Source organism: Corvus cornix, chromosome 1 (genome assembly GCF_000738735.6).
Source record: "Corvus cornix cornix isolate S_Up_H32 chromosome 1, ASM73873v5, whole genome shotgun sequence".
Taxonomy (NCBI): Eukaryota; Metazoa; Chordata; class Aves; order Passeriformes; family Corvidae; genus Corvus; species Corvus cornix.
Window position 1 is genome coordinate 57,525,705 of NC_046332.1, and position 25,587 is coordinate 57,551,291.

Sequence of the window (25,587 nt, forward strand, 5' to 3'; positions counted from 1 at the left end):
TCAGCTTAAAAAAATCACATACTTCTTTGTAGGTGTGTCAGTCCAAAAGAAGTGTGTAAGAGAGACCCTGACACCTTAGTATGAAACCAGGCCCTTCCGAAAACAAGGATCAGCCTGGAAATGTTTTCTCCCATTTTTTCCTCACTTTGCTTTTGTAACTTAGCCTGACCTGGAGTCAAAGTTGAGTACATTCCTGAAGTATTCATAATGCCAAAAATCTCACATTTAGTGTTGGAGTTAAAAGAAGCCTAGTCACATTAAGTTAGGTGGGGGGTGTGCATGTGTAGTTGAGTGTGTGTATTTATGTATTCACACACAGGTACATGTATATATTTGCACACACACACACATGATCATTTTTTTCCCCCAGTTGTCATACTTGGACGTTGGTTCTCTTGAATTAGAATTACCTGAAGAGATCATCATAACTTTGCAGGTAGCCAGTCCCTCAGGGACTGTATTTCATAAAGAGCAAGAATTGGAAGTCAGTTTGGGTAAGGATTGCCTTATTCCCTTCCTTGAATAGTCTCATTTATTCCATTTGTATTCCATGCAACTAATCATGTAGAACTCTACTTGAAATATTCACCCCTTAAGTGAATTAATATTTTTTATTTTAGTGAATGCATCTTTTGTTTCTTTTTATTTTCTGAAGCTGTGCTTTAAAGTTCAGGGTAATGCGAGTTCACCTGATGAAATTTAATTGTTTAGGTTGGATGTTTATCTAAAGAATAATTGATTCAGGAGTTTCAGTGATTCCAGCTTGGTTATGTTACTGCTCAGAATCTACTTTAATCTATACTGATAGTTCGGGGGTTTTTGCCCTTTTAAAAAAGTGACATTGTACTTTATAACATAACGAAAATCCAGCCTTTTCCTGATGTTGAGACTGAACTGGGCAAAGCTGCAGTTCTTGAATTGAGACAAAAGTATGACCCTTAGCAAGAGCGGCCAGTCCTTCTTCCCACCACCCCCGTCCTCTGTTTTTCCCTTTGCACCAAGCAGTCTTTCTGACCACATGAGGGCATCAGTGGGCTAATAACAATGGTTTCCCTCAGCTTTTAAATACTGTCAGTGCAAACCTCATAAATTACGAGAAATACATGCAGTGGAGAGTTTCTGTAAATTTGGAATAATCATATGATGGCATTCTGCAGACCCACACGGGCTCCTGAAAATCTTGAAATACTGCAGATTGCAGAGTTATGTGGTCAATAGGTGGATTGCAAGGTATGGTTTGATATCATTTCCAGTTCTGAGATCCATGAGCCCCAAATCCACAGTTTAGGTCTGTGACCTCTTCCCAGACCATATAATTTATTCAGCTGAGGACTAGCAGCTGTGTACTAGCCCTTGAATGAAGGCATCTGAGTATGGGGAAGCATGAGACTGGAAAGCCACGAATTCACAGAGCTAAATAAATTCATATCTCTAAAAGTATTTATGGGATAAGGCAGCTCAGATAAAGATCATTGGTTCTCTGTCAGATACCTTTTCTAATATAAATTTCCTCAGCTTGAGTGGGGCCCTTGTTGGAAGCACTGTACAAACATGTCTGAAATACATTCTCTTTCCTAAAGAGATCTTCCAGTGTAATTAGAGCAGAGAGACAAAGAGCAGGAGGGAAATAACCTTATCCAGCACAAAGTTCCCTTTTCTTCCTTGACCTTCCTGTGAAAGCCCAAAATTCTTATGGGAGAAAATATTATTACTTCAACACACCGTCTTGAAGATCTCAAAAAGTCTGCAGCAGTGCACATTGCTGATGTAAAGGTCAGAGCTCCTAAGACCAGTGAAATCCTGCTGTCCCAGCAAGACAAATGCATACTAATAACTTTGCCTTTATGAAAGTGGTTCCCTGATTAGTGAAAGGACAAACATAGGGAAAATTTAAATAATTTATTATATATTACAGTAATGCCAAAAATCTCACATTTAATGTTGAAGTTAAAAGAAGCCCAGTCACGCTAAGTTGGGGGGAGTGTGCATATGTAGTTGAGTGTGTGTATCCATGTATTCACACACAGGTACATGTATATATTTGTACACACACACACACGCTCATTTTTTTTCCCCCAGTTGTCATACTTGCAGATATATTACAGTAATGCCAAATATGAGAGGCCTTCCTTTAGAAAAGAAAACAATGTAGTAGATATTAAGTAACTTCTGCCTCTGCTTCTTAAGGACAGAGTTGGCAAGGTCCTAGGTATACAGAAAATCAGGTTTTCTCCTTCCACATGTAATTTTTTTCAATTTTCTTTTTACCCTGTGGTCTCCAGTCTGGGCCATTCCAAGCTGACATACTGTGTTCTCTTATCCCATATTTCTAGCTGTTGATTATTCACAGTTCTCCAGAAGAAATCAAATTCAGTGTTTTCTGAGTTCATTGATGTTAGGAGGTGTGTAGTAGTCATGATAAATAACAAAGCTAGACATTATCTATCTGCTCTGATAATATTTCATAGTAGATCAGAATACTAAAAAGATGATGACCTCACATCTTATAGTTGAATAGAATTGACTAGGGAATTTTAAATAATGAATGAGGAAAATGGACTTTACACAGGTGTTTACATAGCAGAAGATATCCATTACATGAAAGAAATGTATTGTATTCTCTTATTACTTTATTTAGTTTTCCAGCTTTTAAGCCACACAGTGTATATTTGTGGGCAAAATATTCTAATGCATCTACTGTGCAGAGTTTCTGAGTTGGTTCTTAGAGTGAAAGCATTTCGTTCAAAAAAGAGCCCACAGCAGCATTTTGTACAGTGGTTTGGTTTTTCTAGCTGGTGTATATAAACTTCATTTGCAAGCCAGATCACCTTTTTATAAGTTTCACTCCAAATCTCTGCCTCTTCCCCATCCAGATTCACTTTTCTAAAGTGCCATCAAGGTTATGATGGTTTCAACGATTTTTGTATTCAAGACAGAAGCTTAATGCCTGCATGAATTTTAAATGCTACTTTTAGAATTAAATGTTCACAGGAGTCAGGTGATGTATGAAGCTTCATTAGTTCATCATGAAGTCTTGCAAAGTTTTACGGGCAAGATCGAAAATCAAAATGAAGTCAAAAGAATAAAGAAAATATATTAAAAGTTTTATACTGCAGTGCGATAATTTTTTTTTTCATTTTGGGATACAATTAAAGAAACAGAATGCATTTCACACATTTGTATTGTCTTGCCTAAGACTGAATATCTTTTCTGTGGAAAAATTACCTGCGGACTCAATTTTGTGCTGTTGTTGTGAACAGAAATTATACTATTAATTTTTAGTACATAGAAAAAAGCTGTACATGATACAGTACAAGTGAGCATAATAGAAGCCATTAGAGGGTTTTTTGCATGTTTATGCCTTTCTCTTATTAGTTTTTATATGTAGATTATAAAAAGTTTTCTTTTTCTCTTTAGTAGAATCAGTGTTATGGTAGAGTGTAAAACCACCATGGAACAGGCAGATTAGCTTTTGATCTGCCTGATGTGGAACTTCTGTATGCTCTTTGGGAATGTAATGCATATATTTGTGCTGCTGATAAAGAATGTGTTGGAGGAAGGTATGTTCCTGTGACCTATTAAATGCATCCTAGGATAATACTAAGAGGTTTAAGGTTGGAGAAGTTCAGGAATAAAAGAAAACAATTATATTGTTTCAGGGAAAAATCAGTCTTTTGCACATCTGCAGAAATCCATTCTGCATTCCTTGGAATACATTTCCTAATCTTTTGTGCCGCTGTGGGATGGATTACTTAATGCATTTTTCACATGGAATACAGTCATGTTTTGTTACAGTCAAAGTCAATCTTTTTTCAGAATAATGTGTGAGAGTGAAAGCAGGTTTTGCACTTATTTTGATGAAGAAATTACCATCTCCTAAATCACCCATAAGGCAAAAATCTACAAGGTTTTCCCTTCTTTTCCTGCAATATTCTTCTGATACCTGCTCAATCTTTGTCTGCAGCAGTAATGAAGAAAGCAAGTTAAGATATTTTAACTTTATAATGTTTCTAGTGAGTTTATATTCATATAACTAATATTTTTCAGCAATAATTTAGTGCCTGCTATGGAAAGTAACCCATATTTTTCACTGACTGTAAACAGCCCTGTTTAATATGTTTTATACTAATGAAAAGGAAAAATATCAGATTAACTCTTTCCTTCAGCATCTCAGATATGTTATAACAAGAGTGGATATCTTCTAATTTGGATCTTGGAAGAGTTCTTTCCTTTATGATAAAAAGAGTAAATGAAGAATGGGATCTTGGCAGCCTATATCTGCCTACTTTCTGGGACTGTCTAATCATGCAACTAATTAAGCTAATGCACACCTTCTTAATTTACATTGAACCAAGCACCTGCATTGTACAAATTGTATTCTACCTCAAATCTTAGTGCACACATTCTTTTCCCTGTTTTCTTCTGATCAACAGTAAGAAACAACCAATAATGCAGTATTATTACTAATAGTAGAATGAGTGCTTATGAAAACAGTATTTGGGCACCTTAAAATTTTCTTTTTAAATATTTTCCTACATAAATATTCTTTACAGCTGCAAATACTGCAGCTGTGTCCCTGTTTGCTTGTATAATTTGTATGCATTTATTAAGTTGTGACACATGAAATCATGCTGGTTGCAGCTTTAGGAAATGTGTTCTATGTGGAATCGTCCACTGAATGCTTAAAAGGGCTTAGTAGAGAGGTTGGTTCCTTGTCACCACATACAACTAGGAGGAATTCCATTTATTTCTATTATGAAGATGTAAAAGCTTGTAAGGAATGCCTAGCTCTGCTTAAACGTTCCCAAAAGGATAAGAAATACTGATTTGGGGAGGTTTGAAGAATGGAAATACAGACTATTTTTAAAGTAAAATTTTCACCCCTTTACATCTGCGGGATGTAAACCTGGAATTAGAGTGGGGTTTTTTCCCTCTTTATGTACCTGGAGTATTAAAATAAGCATTGTGTTTTATGTAAGAGGATGCAATATGGGCTTGTCCTATCAGGGCCAGAGATAATTAAAACTAAGAGGTGAAAGGTCTGTTCCCTGTACATGAGGCGGCTCACCCCCGTTGGAAACCAGAGTTTCTTTGCCAGTCCTGAGGCAGAAACTTGCTTTTGTTGCTGTGAGCCCCACAAAGGAGCTTTTCTGACAAGCAGTCCTGAATGGGAGGTACTGACACCTCCTTCGCCCTTCAGGAATTTTAATGAAGTTAACCCTGTCGGGATACAAAAGTAAGCTGCTGTGTTAAAAGACCATCCACTCTCTAGCCAATTTGCAATGTTGCAGTGTCAGTTACAGGGCAGGATGGCAGGAATATCTGCAACCAAAAAAAATTATCTACATGTCAGTTGCATCCCAGTCAGCATTAAGGAAAAAGTCCTTCACATTTTACTGGAAACTGTCACTCATTGATTACATTTCTATTCAAAGCTAGAAATATTTTCAAGCTTGTCTGACTTCTGCTTACAAGATCGAGAAGATGTTTCCTAACCTGTAAGCACGAGTTCTCTTTCTGCCAGCAGTTAAGTCTGAGTACATGTTCTGCCCCTTGTTTTAGAGAGTCAGCTTCTTACACAACTGTGATGGAGGTTTGGACAGTGAGAGCTATTGGCTCAATCTCTTGCATGAAGCTCCCAGGAATAAATAAAATTTCAAGTGGGACAAGACAGGAGGAGATGAAATTCCCTCTCTTTCCCTGTCTCCACAATAAATACAGTTTGAGGAATTTTAGTCTTTAGTTAGTTGTAACAGACTTGAAGAATGAGGAGCTGATGTATGTCTTAAAATGCTTGGGGGAATGTTGTCAGTACTCTGAAACATGAATGACTGAATAATAGATCTACTGAAATGTTCATTTCAGTTGACTTTGCTAAGTGTCTTTTACTCATTACATTGGATACAATTATAAACATGTTAATAATAGAGCTATTAATATATATTCAATCCAGATGTACTTTGAGTAGTACTTGCTAAGATACAGAACTGCACAGTTGTACTGCTTGGGACTGCCTTTGAGTGGTGAATCTTCTTTTTAAAGATTTTTTTTTTCTTCTCAGTTTTGCAATGTAGGATTAAGATTACTGGATGCTAAAATGTCATTAAGGTCACTTGTACAAAATCAGCTGAAGCAAAATTTGATAATGCTTTTGGTCAGTTTTATTCAGAGAGACAGATCTTTTTGCAATACACTAGAAGAAAACTAATTCTGAACTCAAAAGGTAAGTACTGTACTGTGAAAATAATTCATATGTTAGAATGAAATATAGATATGTGTGGGACATAAATAATTTTAATAATAGAGTACAACATCTGTCTCCATAGTTCCCTAGCTTTTATTGTGGGGTATTTTCTAATGGGTTCATGCGAGCTCTTTTCGTCCCATGGCTGTGACAGTGTCTTGTGTGGGCAATGCACAGTGTATCTGGGTCAGCTGTGTGATCCTCAACAAATACAGCTTCTCTCTCTTACTGAGGGATTGTAAAAGTGTCAAAAGTATGCCAGTGCTTCCTTACTCTCCAGTGGTTAATGTTATTAAGTTAGATGATTTCACATCAGTATTCACTTAACTGGCATTATTGTGGTTCTAGATCCACTTCCAAAATAGTTAACATTTGTTTAGTACACAATATACCATAGTTTGTCTGACCAGCTGAAGTCTGGACAAAACTACCAGCTTCTGACTCATCTTCACAATGGCCTCTATTACAGATTGGTATGTATTTAATGGCTGTTTGGCATAAATATGGCACAGATGTGAAACACCTGGTTTCACTGTGTTGTTGAGTGCAGTAAATCGTGTAACTGACTTTTTTGAGCCTCTTTATCTTCTTCATGAAGGATGATAAGATCACTTAGCTTCCAAACTGAATGTGTTTGTATCAGTTTTCCCTATGCAGTTTGCTCTTAGAATCCCAGTGTTGTCAGAAAAAAAAAAAAATTTAAGAAGTGTAGCCATGTAAAATCATTTTGGCGTACGTTCATGTTTTTCAGAAGGAACTGATCTAGAGCAAGTTGTTCAGACACCATGTATCTCTCACTGAATGTAAAATGCATGTTTAGTTCTATTCCTGCCTGGCTACCCTTACTGTCAGGAGATAATAGATGTGTAAGAGGCAGGACCAGAAAATTAAGTCAAAGCATTAACAAGTTGTGGTATTTGTTATTGTTTCTTAATTTCCCTTTTTCTTAAGTACTCCTTTCATGCCATTGCCCCTTAAGAAAAGCACATTCCTTTGTCGTCTTTCTGACCTGAAGTATTCATATTCTTCTCACACAAAATTTTTGTTTGCTTCATTGACTTTGGAAGACCTACAGAGCCTGCATCACAAAGTCCTTCTGAATATGCCCATTACCTATTGCTGTAAGTGCCTGAGAATATAGTGTAGTCAAAGAAAATGAGAGAACAAAAATATTTGAAACCAGAGACTAAGATCATTGATGACTACTTGCCAGTAATGTTTTAACTCTACAGAGAGTAAAATAAGAGTTGTGTATTCCAGGAGAGTATGACAGTTGTGCTTCTTGTGTGATGAAGACTTTGAGGAAAAACTTGCCCAAACAGGGAGGGGAAAAGTGCTTTCACACTCTGATTGTGAATCACCAATATGTATAACCAAATTTAGATAATATACAATTGAAAAGTGTGCCCTGAATGTTTTGGAAACAGTGGTTATTTTGGAAATCAAAAGGAACTTTCATAAGGGAAAATTCAGTTTTTCCAGCTATTCTACTCTGACCCGCGCCTCATAGCTGGAGCTCAAGGCTGCTAGGCTGAATTCATGTGTTGTTTCACAAAGCCATAATATGCACACCAGGCAGCATGGAATCTGCACAATGATGCAGTAATGAATAGTGCCTTTCAGTGCATGTATAGCTAGGAAGAGCACAGATTTCTCTCAAGAAAGGGTGATTAGTCAAAACTCTTGTTGAAAGAAACAAAGTTCATAGAAGTCTTGCAATTAGATTTAAACAGAAAATATTCAGGATGGGACAGGTCAGCTTTTGAGCAAGGAAATTATTTATATATTTGAAAAATACCCATCATAACAGTAATAGAAAACTTATTTTAGAAATTACAATCAGACAAGCTTGGCAAAGCTACTGTGGATTTTAGGGGTGCTTGAGTCCTTTCTCCACTTTTAGTACTTGTTTTTCTTGTCTTCCTTCTCACTCCAGACAAACTAGATATTTCCTGCTGAGTGTTCTTCAGTTTCTCGGGTTCCTAATCCATGCAGTTTTGGATCCTTCCCCTTAAATCTACCTTTCCAATAGTTTCTAATGTCAAGAATTCCTCCAGTCCTCAGAGGGGTGACTTACCTATGGTTCTTCCATCTCTTTATATTTGTCACACTGAAGAATGTATCGCTGTCCAAAGGTTTTTCACTTCAGTTTTTCCTCATCCTCCCCCTGATTTCATGTCAAGGCTCATTGATTTACTGTTTATTTATTTATAAAGTATATCTTCAATTCTAATATAGATCCTTGGTAGTCTAACCTCTAGTTTATAGAAGAGTTTCAGAGTAGAGACAAGTTGTTGGTTGTAAAATTACCTTGAAACCTGTAAAATTACCTTCCGTAGATATGGGAATGGGAAGGAGAAAAGCCTGACAAGTCACTAAGGGAATTTCCTAAGAGCTCGAAGAAAAACCGGGAAAGTACATCCAGAAGATTTTCGTTAGAGGGTTCTACAGTGTGCTAATATAATGCAGTTTCTACATATATGGTAAATTTGAAAAATAATTACCCCAGCAAACCAGTGCTAATAAAACTTGGTTGTTAAAGTATTCAGAGTGAGCAAAATTCTAATACCTTTTTTCTGCATAGATGGTACTTAAAAGAAAAGGAAATGAAACTGCTGCAATTCACTGGCATGACATTTACACATCTGCTGGTGGTGTTCCATTCTAGTATCATTGAATTTTCAATTATTTTATCCATTCAGCTATTAACTATACATAAACAAAAAATAGTGAATTCTTAAGCTATGAAAGATTGTACTCCTTGTTTCTTTTCTTTTTTCTCAATTTTCTTCAAAGTTTTAACAGAAATTAAATGTTGGATGTTTGGTGTCCTTTTAAGAATAGAAAGCAAGAACATCATTATCAGATAGAAGGTTTTCTGTTAATCACATGCCATTTCAAAGTTACAAATACCTACTTTAATCAGATAATACTATTGTAAAATAAATTTATGTTAGAAACTTGTCTAGTGCATGTGTACTAGAAACACTATTTATGAACAACTTATACTTGAGAAGGATATATGAGCAACAAAGCTCCTTTGTCTACAGACCTTTTCACTTAAGATTTAAACAATGCTTGTATTTCAAAATGTTTCATGGAATTTTTCAATGGAAAAACTTGACAAAAATAGAATATGACATTTGCATCCCTGGTTATAGTTACATTTGTTTCATAGAGCTTCCTTTTGCAGAAAGAATGTTTTTCTCTAAAGAATACAGAAGCATGAACATGTAAAACTTTTGCATAATTTCATGTTTCTCATTACAGAATAATATTTTCTTTTGATTCATGAGGCTGACACTATGATTTTGGGTGTATAATTTTGTTTTAAATTAAATTCAGCAATTTTTGTTATCCAGTATTTCTGATAGTTTTTAAATCTACAAGTTATGCAAAAAAGAATTATTTATTTTGGAGAAAAATTCTTAAACCAGAAAAGTATCTAACCCTAAGGGTGACGTGCTGTTGTGGTTACATGTTTCTCCCTATACAAATGTTAAATGAATGTAATTTATCTGATTAGATCTTGATTTTACACTAATGACATGGTTCACAGAGGATGTATTGTATCTCTTTGAATTGATATAAATTCTGTAAAGGGAAAGAAAATGATGTTTTGAATAGCTGCCAGAACAGCGTTGTTAGAGCACATGTTTTCAGTTCAAAAACATGTGTGGAATTCATGTCAGCATGAAGTTGAGTCTGCAAGACAGTGAATTCAAGGATTAAGCTGCTCTACAGTGAAAACCCTTATAATGCCAGTGAACTTCTGAGAAGGCAATAAATCATAGTTATTGGGACACATAAATTCATTGGATAATTAGATGCATTATCGTAGATAAGAAGAAAGTTAATTTCAAGTGGTTAGAGACATTAATTTTCCATCTCAGTCACTGGGTTTCATTTAAAAAAAATAAAGTGGCACTAAATTATAGAAGATTAGTAAGGGGCCGTTTACACATGAATCATTTATTTACCACATGACTCAGAGTTCATAACGGGAAGGAGTATTTTTGCCTTCAGTCACCCACTTAAATCTAGCCCCAGCCTAAAGTGAGTCAGCCCTGACCATCTGGCAGCTGTTGGGTGTTCAGCTGTGCTATGAATCCGTGGGGAAAGTGTCGTCAGCAAACAGGTCTAGAAAACCCAGCACGGTGGAACTTCTGTGGTCAAGGCAGGGACATTGAGGATTGCATGAGCCTGTCATTTGAACTGGTCATTTTTGCTGATGAGTCTCATCTCTTTAGTCCCTGTTCATGAAAGGAACATCAATCTACCCACCACTAAGGAATGGGGGACTGCAGTTGGGTGCACATGAAATGTGTAAATGGATGTGCAGTGCTGTGGATATGCAGTACTCTGAGAAGTGTCACTCTGTCTACAGGGGGATTTTGAATTATGTTGGGCAGTTATCAGGAAGCAAATTCTAGTGTGGATATGAACAGAATGCAGAGTGGTTTGGATGTGGCAGTAGTCTTAGTTTGGGTGTGGGTCTAATGTGCAACTCGGGAGCCCTGTTTTACTCTGCTCTATTCTGAGGTGGCATGTTGCATTTATTGCACTAATGCTGGTCCTACAGCTACTCAGCACACCTGCTATGTTATTATTAGGCTATTAGAGTGTTTAGTATAAGGGAGATTTATATCTCTCTTTCTCTCTTTTACAGATAACCATTGAGAGGGAGAGTGGTTTGGATGTCAGTTCCCCCAAACATGGAAAAGTGGATCCAGACAACATGCCACATGTTGGTGGAAATATGTGGGCTGGTGGAACAGGTTTTTCATAGTTTTATATATTTTAATGCATCATTGACAGATATCCAAGGGAGATGCTGTGCCAGTCAAAAAATGGTTTTATACAAAGCTATCCTCTGCCTAGAGCTATTTTACCCAATACAGGGTTGCTTTCTTGACAGTAAAAGAAAAGAAAAGAAGTATTTGCAATGTCAAACTGTATGTAGCAGATCTCTTCTTCAATTATATTTTGTTGTTTCATTTTACTGGCCATACAGAGAGCAAGAAGCTTGCAGCCACAGAAACTAGGCTGGGTCATTTGCCATTCTCTTAGATGTTCCTGTAGCTGCAGAAACTTAGGTAGTGTAGGCAAGAGGTACACAGAACAGGCAAAGTGCCTCCTAATTCTAATAGGTCATGATAGTGATCACCAGCTAAAGTGATTTGGAAGCAGTGTAAACCAACAAATTTTAGGGAGAAGACAGAGTCTGGGACCAGGAGCTTTCAGGAGATGTACAAGATTTAAATGTTCTATGGTCCCCGTTGTACAGGGCAGAAACCATTATGAATCTGGTCTCAAGGAACTATAAACTCAAGTATTCCATGGGAGTTCTTCTTTACTATGATACCTGTTTGGTTTTGAAAACCTTTGTCAAAAAATATTTCAAATAGGGATTGTTAGCAACAGTTTTTGAATATCTGTAAATGACAATGGAAGCTTTAAAGAAAATGTGTTCTTATTTTTTATCAAATGTATATTCTTAATGGTTTTTATCTCAACCATCTTAGGTGGGAGAGACACTGCTGGGTTAGGAGGCAAAGGTGGGCCGTATCGACTGGACGCTGGCCACAGGGTTTACCAAGTATCTCAAGCTGAAAAGGACGCTGTTCCTGAGGAAGTTAAGAGAGCTGCTCGAGAGATGGGCGAAAAGGCCTTTAAACAGAGGTAATGGGAAAGTCTTTCTTTTCTTTTCCACTTCCCAGAAGAATTTGAAAAAGATGGCTGAAAAGAATTTTATTTCTTAGCTGCATTTATCAGCTACATTACCCTACCCTGTTCATTATCACTTAACAGAGATTACCAGCATATGTTTAGCTGTTCTGGACGAGATGTATAGAATGTTTTATTGAATTAAGCCACAATGTTAAAATGACTGTTTGATTTGGTAGAGTAAAACATAGCTAGATGGAGAAGGAGATTGATGTGAATATTTCTCTTTTTAAAAAGGAATAAATTATATGAAAATTTATTTGAATTATGATGAATCCAGATTGTATGTTGTTAGGAATTCATCACTTAACAAGTGTATTTCAAAATGGACCACTGCAAGCAAATGGCTTCTGTTTGAAAGATCTGTAGACAGATGGTTAGGGCATAGTGCTAATAATGCCAGGGTTGTGTGTTTGATCCCTGTATGGGCCATGCACTTAAGAGTTCGACTTGATGATACTTGTGGGTCCCTTCCACCTCAGAATATTCTATGATTCTGTAATTTGAACTATTAAGCCTCAGCAGGTAATTAACAGGAGCAACAGGTCTTCCCAGCATGAGTGTAATGTGTGATTACTGATCAACTCTTCCCCAGAATGTGCACAGAGATCAGATTTCTTCCACCAGCTGAACTCTCAAGTCAACCTCTGTATTTAGTATGAAAATAAGCATCCCCCCTCTTCAAAATTGCTTCTGATCTGCTTCGTAATAGAAACAATTGCTAAATATGGTCTTGGATACTGTACATCTCTCTGTGCATATGTCCATATACACACCTGGCATGCTTTGATGAATTTCTACTGCCTGTGTGGTGATTTACTAAATCAGTGCTATGGGAAATTCCTGGCTACTGCTACATGCTGGGAGAACAGTGCAGCTATGCCCTGTAAAATCTGGGTATCTGTACATGAGGTAACAGTTCCTGTGCTGCAAAACCCAAGTAGGCTGGCATGTACCAGCTGGAAATGTAGCCTATTATGAAACCACATTTGACTTGGATCGTTATTCTGTACGACTTGGATAGTTGTGGGATCTAACAGATAAGAATAGGGAGGTTGAAGTCCTAAGGCTGACCAAAAAAAAAAAAAAGGAAACTTCAGATTTCACTGCTTTGTTTATACAGGATTATCTAGAAGGGAGAAATTTCATATAAAAGTTATTGATGCTCTCCTGGCTAGATAGTATTTCTAGTGGTAAACATTTTAAATTGCCCTATTTCACTACTCTAGAATAGATGCAGTATTTTTCATGGTATTTTTCTGAACTACCTTCCAATGTGAATTGATGTAGACTGCCACAAAGTAGAACAGCACATGGGGTTTTTTTGTTTGAAACAAAATGGTTCTTTTATAGATCCGAAGATACTGAACTCTGTTGGCAGGATTCATGAAATTAAATGTGCAGCACTGAAAGTTACTTTTTCCTACCTCTAATGAATAGTGGTTGGCAAAACTTTAAATTGCAAAAGACATTATCATGATAGAGGCAACAGATTTGATGTTTGATTTTAATATTATCCTTAAAGGGCTAGTCTAAACAGCAGTTCTCAGGCATACTTTATGATCCAGGCAATTAACTTATGATAGTGTTATAAAAACTTGCCATTAGAAATAAAATTAGCCTACACATACTTTACTGTCCATTTATGGTTCAGTTAAAAACTCAGTATTTTTGAAACACTGTGAGTGAGATTATGCTGTCATGTAGTGCTTGTTTGAAAGGGGCTGGGCACAGATAGGCCAATATGTTTTAGCTCAGGAGTGGACCCAGCCACGTGGTAGGGTGGGCAGGTACACAACTGCTGCCTCTCTACATGACGTTGCATCATGGCAAATACTGAACAGTGCACACTCCTAGCATATCTGCCTGTCCCCTAGCTCATTCCTCACTGTTGAACCTCTGTAATTACATTCCAATGGTGAATTTCACCTGTTCTGCTAAGCTATGTTGTTTAAAAGAGTGATACAGGACTTGAAATGGACACATCTTTGCTTATAAAGCAAGCATGTATTTGTTTTCATGATGCAGGTGTGCTCTCTGTTACAGGCCTCTGGACAGGATAGTGTTCACTGACATGAGTCATTTTCTAAGGGGGAGCACACTTTTGTTAATGTTCATTTAAAACTTCTTTGTTTCAGAGTTTCTTCATTTAATGAAGCACAAAGATAAGTATTTGAGACAGTTACTATTTGTAGGTCTTCAAGGACAGATTTTATAGTGTGTCTTTACTTAACCTTTGTGTTAAAGCATGAATCAGGATGTGTTTAAAATACTCCGACGGTGAAGTAATGAATAGACACTCGTGATCCTTTTATGTACGGATAGCAACACCTGAGCCAACAAAACCTTTCAAATTTGATCACATTTTTCAGAACCTCCGATTTACTTCTCAAACTTGAAAGCAGATTACAAGAGAGTCATAGGATTAGTAACTTTAATAACTTTTAATGTGATGCAGTCCCTGTAGACATTGGTGAACATCTGCTGTGTCAAAAATTCACAAGAGCAGCTGCCACTTCTCTGATTTGTCTCTTCTGCATGCTTGTTGCAGTCTGAATTCCCCTGTCATCAAGTAAATAAACTTTTAGTTTACGTAAGTAAATGGAAGATATGCTTGTTTCCTAAACTGTTCTTAGCTCCCTGTCCTTTGCTTTAGATTGAAAGAGATTCAGATGAGTGAATATGATGCATCAACTTACGAAAGGTTCTCTGGAGCAGTCCGACGTCAAGTTCAGTCGCTCCGCATCATCTTGGACAATCTGCAGGTAATCTTAGATCCTCTGATAAAGGAACATAGGGAGGCCATTACATTAAGCCCCAACTACTATCCTGCTAATATCCTGTTAACATCTGGTGGTCATACCTTTGAAGGCTAAAAGCAGGTTCAGTTTATAATCAGTTAGGAAAAACAGTTTCATATTACTATTTTAAAAGGCAGCCTACAAGTGGATCCCAGTGCTCATCTCTACAAATTATAGTATTCCCATTCCACACCTTACAGATAACTTATTCAGGAGCACAGTTTTGTGAGAGAAAATACTACTACACATTTTTAAAAGGTGAAGGTGTGTAGAGCCCAGTCTTTTTCATTACCTCCAGTCCAAAAGAGTATTTTTTAGCTGAGAAGTGCAAATGCTATAGGTGTTAAAAGAGGCACCCTCTCCAGGTAGGAGCCTCACTGCATATGCAGCTGAAAACATGGATTTTTCTCAGGTTTGTTTTTAACTCTTGCTAATAGAAATAGGTACCGCCCAAATCTCCTAAGTGGAAACTCACTAAAACCACCAGTTTGCCTTTCTTCTGGTGACAGGCATGGTGGTTGTTCTGGGTTTTTTTTAATACTAGTGTTCATATACAGGGTAAATAAAATTTTAAGTGCATTGTTTCTAGGAGGCATCTGCTAATCTTCAGTGGAAATTAAAGGAAAAGTGATTTGCTCCTTATAAGACATATTTGATCATAAATATTTCTCTTGAAGGCTACTAACCATTACTATATATATCTTAGTTCATTAGTCACTGTGCTGTGTCTTAAGCAATAAAACTGAAATACAGTGAGAAATCACTTTGTATGATAAACAGCCTCCTCCTGGAGAAAGACATCCAATCCCCTGGTACTGCAAGTAAGAAGGATAATATTTCTTTGCCTTATTTATACCTTTAAGCCTTTGTAGCTACAACCACATGACTATAACCACATATATACACAGAGAACCATTAGCCAGTTTTATTATGAATATACCAATTCAGAGAACTCCTCGTGTAATGAACATTTAAGATAGGCATGATTAGGTGATTCATGCACTTAGTATGTATCTCAGTTCAGGACACAGGCTTTTGGCTTGTAAAGATGGGTTTCAGTTGAAAAAAATTTGGATGTAAATCTCAAGTTTTTCTACATCGTTTATATCTAGGTGGGTTTTTTGCCATGTTTCTAGCACACAAGCTATTGGAGGCACACTCTGGGTATGAAATCAATAAGTGAATCTTCAGTTTGAAGTCTTTTTTGTGAGTCTGCCTTATCTGTCCCTTGGAGCCAAAATTCTTACGTTCAGGGATCATGTTAATAATCAAAATATAACATATTTTAATATAAGGAGTCATATCCTCTTGCTTTGTTAAAAAAGGTCATTTTAATACCAAGGCAAAGTCTTATAAGCTTCAGTATTTTATGACACTTTTCTAACTTCCTGCCAAAACCTGTAACAGCTAACCACAGAGCTAGGAAATGTAATTTATGATGGAAAAACCAAATTACTGAATTTGTAAAAGCTAAATCATAGAACAAGAGCAATAGTGAAAGCAAATTTTTAACATTATAAATTTTTATATAGATTTTGGTAGGGATTTTATTAGAAGATTAACTAGGAAAATGAAGATAAGCGATAGCAGGAGTCAGGTTCAAAATGCCTTTTGTTAATAGGGAAGCTGAGTCTAAGCACATTTCATGTGATATTTTTGAGAGGGAAAAAATTTATTTGAATTCTTAGCATGGTAACTCATCCAGCCCTCATGAAGAATTGTGCATCTGTCTCCCATTATTTTCTGTATGTCCTGTGTACACCATGAGTTCTCAACTAGAACAGTTTTCTGTTATCAGTCATTACTCATATCTCAAATAAGAAACCAATGGCAAAGTTCATTGCGGTAAAATTTGCAGCTCAGATGTCTATGTGTTTTTAACTTTGTGAAAATCCCAAATTACCTTCTCAGTAGAGAACATGTTTGGCTTTTTAAAAATGTTTGAGTTTGCTTTGTTTCAAACTTACTGTGTTCACATAATCAAAATATGTTGTCCATGTTTATTTAACCTGGATTTTCTTTTCAATGTATGCCTTTTTATTGTTAGTTTTGTGGTTTTGTTTAAAATATATTCCTTTGATTAAATTTTACCTCCCTAGAATCAAGAGGCTGGGATTCAGGTCCAGTTGTCTATGGCTCACCAAAAGTTAGTAGCAGCAGAAAGAGATTTTTGGAATAGGCAGATCCTTGAAAATGATACATAAACACAGTCTGAGAATGTAATTTCATTGTTCATTTTGCTTATTATAACTCACTGATCTCTATCAGCTCTTTGAACAACATTATCAAAACATTACGAGTTTTTGTTTATCTTCTGTGGAAGTAGCAAAGCCAGAAATCCAGGAAATCCTGTCACTGATGGGCTTTCTTCTCTCCCCTAAAGCTTGTCTGTCTGAACTCCAAATTCACAAGGTTATGGTCAGTCAGTCACTCAGAAAGACTTTCTTAAATGTTAGGTGACTTGCTTTCCAGAAAGTACTTCTGTCTTGATTATTGCAGAGAGAATCAGGGATAACTGTCCCTGTAGCTTCTGAGCATCATTTAGGCCCCTGCATTTAAACTGGGCAAACCTGAGCCTGAGTTACTGAGCCTGCTGGGCTCTGTCTGATTTAGACCACGTGGGAACAGTCTGGTCATAGCAGCAAGAATGAAGTAGTAGCAGTCCTGTAACAAGCATGGCTCAGAGAGCTGGAAATATGAAAAACCCTGTGCCCTGTCAGTAGTAGTTTTGTGATTTCAGCAGCTAAGGGAACATTTGTGTCATGTTTTCCCAGAAACAATTGCTGACCACAACTGGCAGTATTTCATACATCCTGTACTATTATGAGTTACATATTTAGATGTGATCACATACCCAACCTTTTCTCTGACAGTTACAGACTTAACAGCTATATTTGTTTGTAAATATACCTGTGACATCTTCCAGTAAAAAGAATTACTGTAGTGGTGCATTGTGATCAGCCATTGCCATACTGGTAAGATACAGTATCTAGCACATTTTTCTAATTTCAAAAGCAGCGCAATGAATTTACTTTGTCATCAGTATGGTTGCAGTATATTGAAACAGTAATACATTGTTTGTCCTTTCTAGTCAAATATCAAAGCAAGATATATGTATTAGTTCTGGTTTTCTCTTAAAATTGCAAATGCTTTTAAACTTAAGTTCGTTTTAAACATATGAAAGTTGCATATTAAAAAGGATTAGAATTTTCTCTGTAATATATAAAATATGTGCATTGTGTAACACCCATGCTTAAGGGGATTAATTTTTTCAGATTTTATAAAAGGAAACAAATTCTTAGTAGTTCTGCATGGAAGAGGCAGATGCTAAGTAGCCTGAGTAATTTTAACATTATTTTGGAAACAGGTGAGATCAGATTTTGTCAGCATTCTTTCCTATTTTAGGAGAGGATGTCAACTCCATGTTTCCCCAATAAAATTTCAGCTCAAATACTGGCTTTTGTTGAATAAACTTCCAAAGTTATTTAACTGGTTTTAGCTACCTCCATAATTAAAAGCCATTTTCTTCTCACACTGCTGTTCCTTGAACATCAAATAAGTGCAAAGCTAAACCATTGTCAGTGAGCAAAATAGTGAAACTAGTTGAGATTTTGTCAGTGAAGCTTTGCAGTCTTCTGTTGTTTGTCCCTCCTGCCTACTGAAAGAAAGCAAATGACGAAAATTTGACAAAGCACCAGTGCTAAGGAAGTGATAAGGATCAACTTCTGTTCCACTACTTAGAGTGGCTGAGTAGGAACAAAGCCATCTCACCTGCATCACCCTGGAAGGTGCATGATTGATTCCAGATAGGCTTTGCTTACTCAGCAGCATGTTTTCTCCAGGAGTACTTTTGTCATGGTTAATTGGAGTGTTGAAATTTGCCTCTGGGCTTTTGACAGCAGGGAAACTCCTACAGTGTGACATTTTGGTGGGACGTGTAGGGGTCACTGGGAATTTGCAGGTGTCTCTTTGTGATATTACACAACTCTAAAGGCAACGAATGAATGATCCTGTGGAAGAAGGGATTTAACTTTCATCCCAGGCATATTTCACGATAGTGGAAACTCCTGGTTGGCGGTACAAGCAAACTCTTGGATGCCCCACTGCCAAAGTGGCTTAAAGCTAGGTTGACTGTAGCACCATGAAAATGTATCAGAGAACACAACTGGCTGAATTCACAACCTCAGAAATCTTTTCCCCTTTTTCCTTCTGTGATTTACTAAAAGGCTGAGGTTTCCATGTATTGGCATTGTTTTTGCCTCCCATGAGGAAGCATCTGTAAAGCTTTTGATTTTGTTAATCAAAACATTTTTCTGTGGCTGTGTAGTTTTTCTGCCCACTTATTTTCCTGGGCAAGTAGAGCATTAATCTTGAGTTATTATAGGCAATAGTCTGTAGTCCAGAACTCCTTCTCTACACACCAAAACAAAAAAACCATACATTTTGTCCAAAGCAAAATCAAACATCCTCTGAACCTGAAGAAGTCATTTTCTGCCTGCTCCGACTATACAAAACTATAAAGATTCATCCTTTCAAATCCCAGGCCTGCAGTTTACTGGGGATTTGTAATGTAAGACTTCCTGCTCATCAGAGAGGAATTGATTTTCATTCCTGAAAATCAATGTTTAAGGGAGTTTGTGTCATGCTGGATATTTGATTTTCCTCCAATTGCTGACCAACAATTTGCTGAGAGGGAAAAAGCCTCATATGTATATAAATTCAAAATTGTCTTTCCTTGCTGGGCTTACTACCAGGATGAGCAATTTCAACATGAAGATTAAAACAGAAATTAAATAAACTAAAAACCCCATGTATACAGACTTCGCTGTCTTTAGAGAGATCCTAGGTATTATGAACCATGATGAAGCTATCCTTTGAAAACATGCTTAAATATGTTGCTTATATTATTATAGTACTTGAGTCTTCAATCTTAACTGCATGCTCTGTGTACAGGAATTCCATGAATATTTGAGTACATGGATTGTAATGTATTTTCATCAAGTCAGGCTGTAGATAAGCAATGTCCTTTTAACTAAAAGAAAATAAGTGTTTACTGGACTGTCTCTTGAGTATCACGATTTTGAAAGTAGCTTTTTTAAATATGTGATTAGTTTATACTGTTAATACTGTTTGAAAAGCAACCATTTATCATTGCCTGAACTGGATACTGTTTAGTTTTACCTTTAAGTCACCCAATGACTTTTTCTTGTTCTGTGTGGATTGAAAACACCTAACAAGTGGTCAGTTATATGTGTCACTTCAGTTGTATGCATTTCTGAACAGGCTTGCCACACACATTTTCAGCATATTTGCAAGAAAAAGGGTTAACATTTCTGCAGTTCACAGTTAAACTCCTATGTATGAAACTACTGAAAAAGACCAAGTTACAGAGGGAACATGTTCTTTGTCAGTGTGAATTTTTCTTTCAGAGAAGAAGACCAGGACAGCTGGGTTGGATTTGAACATGTGTTTGGATTTGACTTATGCCAAAACTGTCACATCATTACAAAGAAATTAATGTGTATGTCACGTGCACTAGGTCTTAAATTGTCTAACACACACTCCCATCACTGAGTAAGATTTCTTTTCTGTTGTAGGCCAAGGGTAAAGAAAGGCAATGGCTGAGACACCAAGCTGTTGGAGAGCTTGATGATGCCAAAATCATTGATGGATTGACAGGAGAAAAAGCCATATATAAACGACGGGGAGAACTTGAGCCACAAGTAAGTATCCAGCAAGAAACAGGGAAAGGTGGAGAAGAGCTTAACCGGTTTGCTGATTTCATAGTGGCTGTACAGTATCTGTGTTTGGAGTTTGAGTAAGTTACATGGATGAGAAACTCAGAAAAATGTCTCTGGCTTGGGATGTCCCTGACACAGAGGCAACCACAGAATGGAAAATTTGCTGTACCTCTTCAAATAGTCTTACATAAATATTTCCTGTTGGCCACCCTCAGAGAGAGGACACTGATCTAGGCAGTGCTAAGTTTTGATCCAATGCAACAGTTTTTTATGGTTTTATTTTGTATTTTAATGACCAGAAGGCAATTAGCAGAAAACATTTCTTTTGTTTGCTCTTATAGAAAAAAGGAAAATACCTTCTCAATAATTTAATTTTTATTAACAACTATGCTGATCCCCTAGGAAGTTAAAAAGAAAGTGGTTTACAAATGCAATTTCCTTATTGCATGGTATGCAAATAATTTCAACTTCCACAGATACTTGGATTTACAAGAATAAAAATTATGGTGGAATAAAAAAGTGTAAGGAAAAGCCATTAAGATAGGATAAAGTTGACTGTCTTATGGCCTGATGCAGCCATTCCTTGGAAGGCATTACAGTTAGACCTATGTGAGTCAGCAGCAGAGAAACCACTTGAATCAGACCAACTAAACCTGGCCAGAACTAGTGGGGCTAGTCCATAATATTTAACAGTAATACTTAATGACAGATTGCAGTTTTTAAGTACACGAAGGTTTTTTTTTTTAAATAGTTGAGTACAGCATCTTTTTGCATGTCAGCTACCCACATGTGATGAATCCCTGGTATTATTTTTTATGCTATTTGGTCCTTAGGTTGCTTTGAATGAATTATGGAATTTGGCACTGCCTGCGTGGAAGACCAATAAGGGAAAAGTAATTGAATCCTCAATTCTCATTTGTTTCAAAATGTGTTTACTCAATGTATCAGTTTTAAAGCTTTGTAAAAATAATTCAATTGCCAAAAAAAAGGACACCTTTAAGTGTGTGCATAAAAACCAAAATAAGTGTAGGATTTAATGAGCCTTCTCTTCTTTTGTTTCTGGAAGGGCAGGGATGCCACAGTCTATTAAAAGAATAATTAAAAGAATTAAGTACACAAATCCTTTTCAGGTAAAAGGAACATTTTAGCTATTTGTTTATATTGTGACTGGTTTTTTTTCAGACCATCTTTAATAGCCTCATACTTGAATCCAGACACATCTCATTGCATGCTAAATAAAACACCTCCCTTGAATGTGCTATACCAGAAATTGTTAGAACAGATGGGATTTGTTTTCAGGAAAGAAAACAATGGTTTCAGCATCAGAATGAAGATAGAACTAGTACTTAATCAGAACAAGATTTCATACATTTTTGGAACGTTATTAACCTCAGCAGACAAGTTTTTACAGTCATATGCAGTCCCTGTTAGCACCGCATGCCAATGAAAAGCATTTCCATTATGAGCCTTGGCAGAAAGAGCAAATTTCAGCATTTCTTTACTGAAATAAAATGTTAAGAATCAAAACTGATACAGAAAAAGTATTTTCCTGACAGGCATGTGTGGAATTTTTTGAGGTATTTTGTTTCCAGTCACTGAAGGTGAGGGAAAAGAATGAACTGAGTTATCTGTTAAAAAACTGGTTTGAAATAGAAGAATAGTTGGGGTTTTTTTCTTGAAAAAAAACCTCAACAAATCTAAACAACATTTGCTGGATAAAATTTTCTTGATTTGCAAAATGCATTGGGTTCTCTGTCTGGAATGGTTTATCTTTACTGATGTTCAGCTTTCCCCTTTTGTTCTGTTGTGTTTCCCTGTCAGCCGGGGAGCCCCCAGCAGAAGCCCAAGCGCCTGCGCCTGGTGGTGGATGTTTCCGGCAGCATGTACCGCTTCAACGGGGTGGATGGGCGGCTGGAACGCTCCATGGAGGCCGTCTGCATGGTCATGGAGGCTTTTGAGAATTATGAGCACAAGTTCAAGGTAATTGCAGCTGGGCTAGGAGCTCTGTGGCTATTACACAGGCTGTGTGGAGCAGTGGAAAAAGTGTTTCAGCAGTCAGTCTAGCCAAAGATTATTATTCATTCCCACAAGGAAATAAAGACATAAATCTATTTCTAGCAACCTGAAAAATAATACTAGGGAAAGGATAAGAAACATTACACATTTCAGCAGGGGAGTATTCAATCTAAAACTTTTATTTAGTGAGATTTGCTGCGGTTTTTTCAGGTTTTATCTGTTTCTTTGAGCAGAAACACTTAAGCCTACAGAACACAAGTAAATATGAGCTTCAGGATATGCAGAGATACCACATCTTTCCATCTGCCCAGAGTGCACACAGCAGTACTTGGTCATGGGAAGAGACCAGACTGCTTTGTCCCTTCTCTCTTCTAGTTAACTGAAAGCAAGAAAATAATTTCTTGTACTGAAACATACTGGGTTCCCAATGTTACGTAATGGTAGCCTGCAAATGAAATGTAGATAAATGTAACACTCTTTTTGTCTCAGTAAGCCTAAACAAGGTCCAGGCTGTGTTTCTTTAGCCATAAAGAAGACAGGAATGGCAGTCTCCAGTTAATTCTGGACATACCCTGTGTTTAGTGGAAGAATAGAAATGTCCGCTACCTTTGCTGAAGAGCATATCAAAGATAAGAATTAAATTATATCTGAACAAAATGTAAAATCTCCTAAACAAAGCTAATAGAAACTTAGTCTAGATCAATTCAGTCCAGTCTGCTTCACCTTTTTCCTCCAACAAGATAATTCTACAGGTTTCTGTTCTTCCATAGAATCTTATGTACAAAATCAGGCATATGCTTTTAAAATGTCTTCTAAAGTACAATCATTAACACTTCTATTTTTCAAGAGAAAAGTCGATAAAAGGAGATAGGCATTATGTTTTTATGCTATTTTCCTAAGAAAACAAGACGAGTGCTACCATCTTCTTTGGCAGTAATGCTTTCTTGCCCTTAAACTTTCTTAAACGGAGCGTGTTGCAAAATTTCAAACAAATTTGAAACTATGGTTTTGTTCCCAAAGTCACTACATTCCTTAAAATGTAATGAAAATAGGCTGGGTAGAGAGTGATGCTGTGTAATCCTGTTGGAGGAAAATGCTGCAACCATAAACTCATACCTTAGCTGAGAGAAGCCATGTGGGAACTCAAATGTAATTTAAAAAATAATTGGAAATCAGGGCTTTATTGGTTCAGCTGCTCACGTATCTTCTGCTCACTGATAATATGAAAGCTAAGGACAAATATTTACAGTGACAGTGTAATTATGCAGCACAATTTGTGTAGCTTGGTAAATCAGGCATATCTGAGCAACAAAGATAATAGTATGGCAAAATGCAGGATCATCCACAGAGAAAAGCAGCGGGCACAAGGATAAATATCATATACTGTGGTGCAGTCAGCATGGTTTTGTAAAGGGAAGTAAGGTATCTATGTGTGTGACAAGCAAGGTTGGTTGGTAGAGTCTCCTTAGCCAAAGGCAATTGGCAAAGTCACTGCCAGAGGCTTGTGAAGAAATGGTAGAATTTTGGGGATAAGAGTGAAATCCTTTAGATAAAAAAAATACTGCTAAAAATATAGAAAACTAACTAAGTGGTCATTTTTTAGAGGGTCAGTGGTGGAGCTGTGGTGGGATCTATGCCAGAGTCCATGTTGTTCTGTATATTCATAAGTGATCTGTTAAAGGGGATGAATAGTGAAGTGAGAAAAGTTGCTAATTATATAAAGTTATTTGGGAAAATAAAAAGATAAATCTAGCTCCAAGAAGTTGGAGAAGGACCTGACCATAAATGGTGACTGGGAAATAAAATGGTAGGTGGTGTTTAGTACTTTTAAATGTAAAGTGCTGTATGTGGAAGAAAAGAATTTTGAATTTAAATACACAGTGAGAAAGTCTCAGCTTTCTATTAGCCCTCACTCCCAGCTATAGACTGGTGTCCAACAAAGATGTCTTGTAATTATGTTGTGTGGTTCTTTGAACGCTCAGTTCTCACCAGCTGTCAAGAAAGCTAATTGAATGTTCTAAACTATTAGCAAAGGAAGAGAGAAGAAAGGAGAATGCATGAGAATGTTGCTGTAAACATCCATAGTGCATTCACAGTAGGAGTAATGTGTGCAATTTTGCTTCCCCATCTCCCAAAAGCTCTTGTAGAGCTGAAAAAAAAGAGAGGGTGACAAAGATTGCAAAGGATATGGAAGTGTCCCCATACAAGAAATGGCTAAGTAACTAACCAAGAACTGCTCAGTATGGAGGAGATAAAAATCAAGGAGCTGATAAAATCTTGACTAACACAGAAAGGGAGACCAGAGGACAGTTGTTCATTCTGTTCTACTACAGCTGTTCTGCTCTGAACAATAAATTCTGTTACATTCACACAGCTGAGGACAGTGGCTTAGAAAGTGGTACACTGGAGAAAGATGTAACAGTGGCAGAAAACCACCTGTACTTACTTCCAGTGCAGCTCTGAAGCTGAGAACCCAGAACCCTCAAGTGCATAGTAAAGGAATGACATGTAGAACTAGACATGCAACCAGCACACTGGGGAGAATTAGTTAAGGTCATTACAAGCTCTCTTCCGTTCTGTGATTTTAAAATCTATGGGTCAGGCTTCAGAGAGTGGGGGAGACAGTGATTTTTTTTTAAATATCACTGACTCCATTCTGTACAACTCTTGACATTTTGCAAGATGCTGCTGATTTTTCTCAGGACAAAGCTGAAGGTTTGGTATGTCCGCAAAAATAGCATCCATTTCTCATATCTAAGAGAGGAACCATTTGAAAAAGATAGAAGAACACACAGCTGTGTAGTGTGCAATGAAAAATCTGCAGTTTATCACTTTTTTCTTTCTTTCTTTTCCTTATCCTCTTCTTGCCTGGTTTTATAAAAATAGACTTTTTTGGCCTTTATAGCCTGCTGTTATCTGTTCCTGTTGTAGCTCCATCTGCATGGCTCACAACAACATATGCTGCAAATTTGAGGGGTATCTTGTACAACATGTGTTGAACCAAGGGGATCATCTCACTTGTTGAGCAAAGGGGATTTACATAGTAAAGTTCCCTTCA

At 36.9% G+C, this 25,587-nt stretch overlaps 1 protein-coding gene across 1 annotated transcript in view; it reads left to right on the top strand.

The window, feature by feature from the left end:
- Positions 1–25,587, top strand: part of VWA8 (von Willebrand factor A domain containing 8) — a 181,289-nt gene that overhangs the window by 145,042 nt on the left and 10,660 nt on the right. The window contains exons 38-42 of the mRNA XM_039568168.1: positions 10,914–11,022; positions 11,770–11,926; positions 14,628–14,736; positions 20,370–20,495; positions 22,335–22,493. Of these exons, the coding sequence (XP_039424102.1) occupies positions 10,914–11,022; positions 11,770–11,926; positions 14,628–14,736; positions 20,370–20,495; positions 22,335–22,493 (660 nt within the window). The remainder of the gene's footprint in view (positions 1–10,913; positions 11,023–11,769; positions 11,927–14,627; positions 14,737–20,369; positions 20,496–22,334; positions 22,494–25,587) is intronic.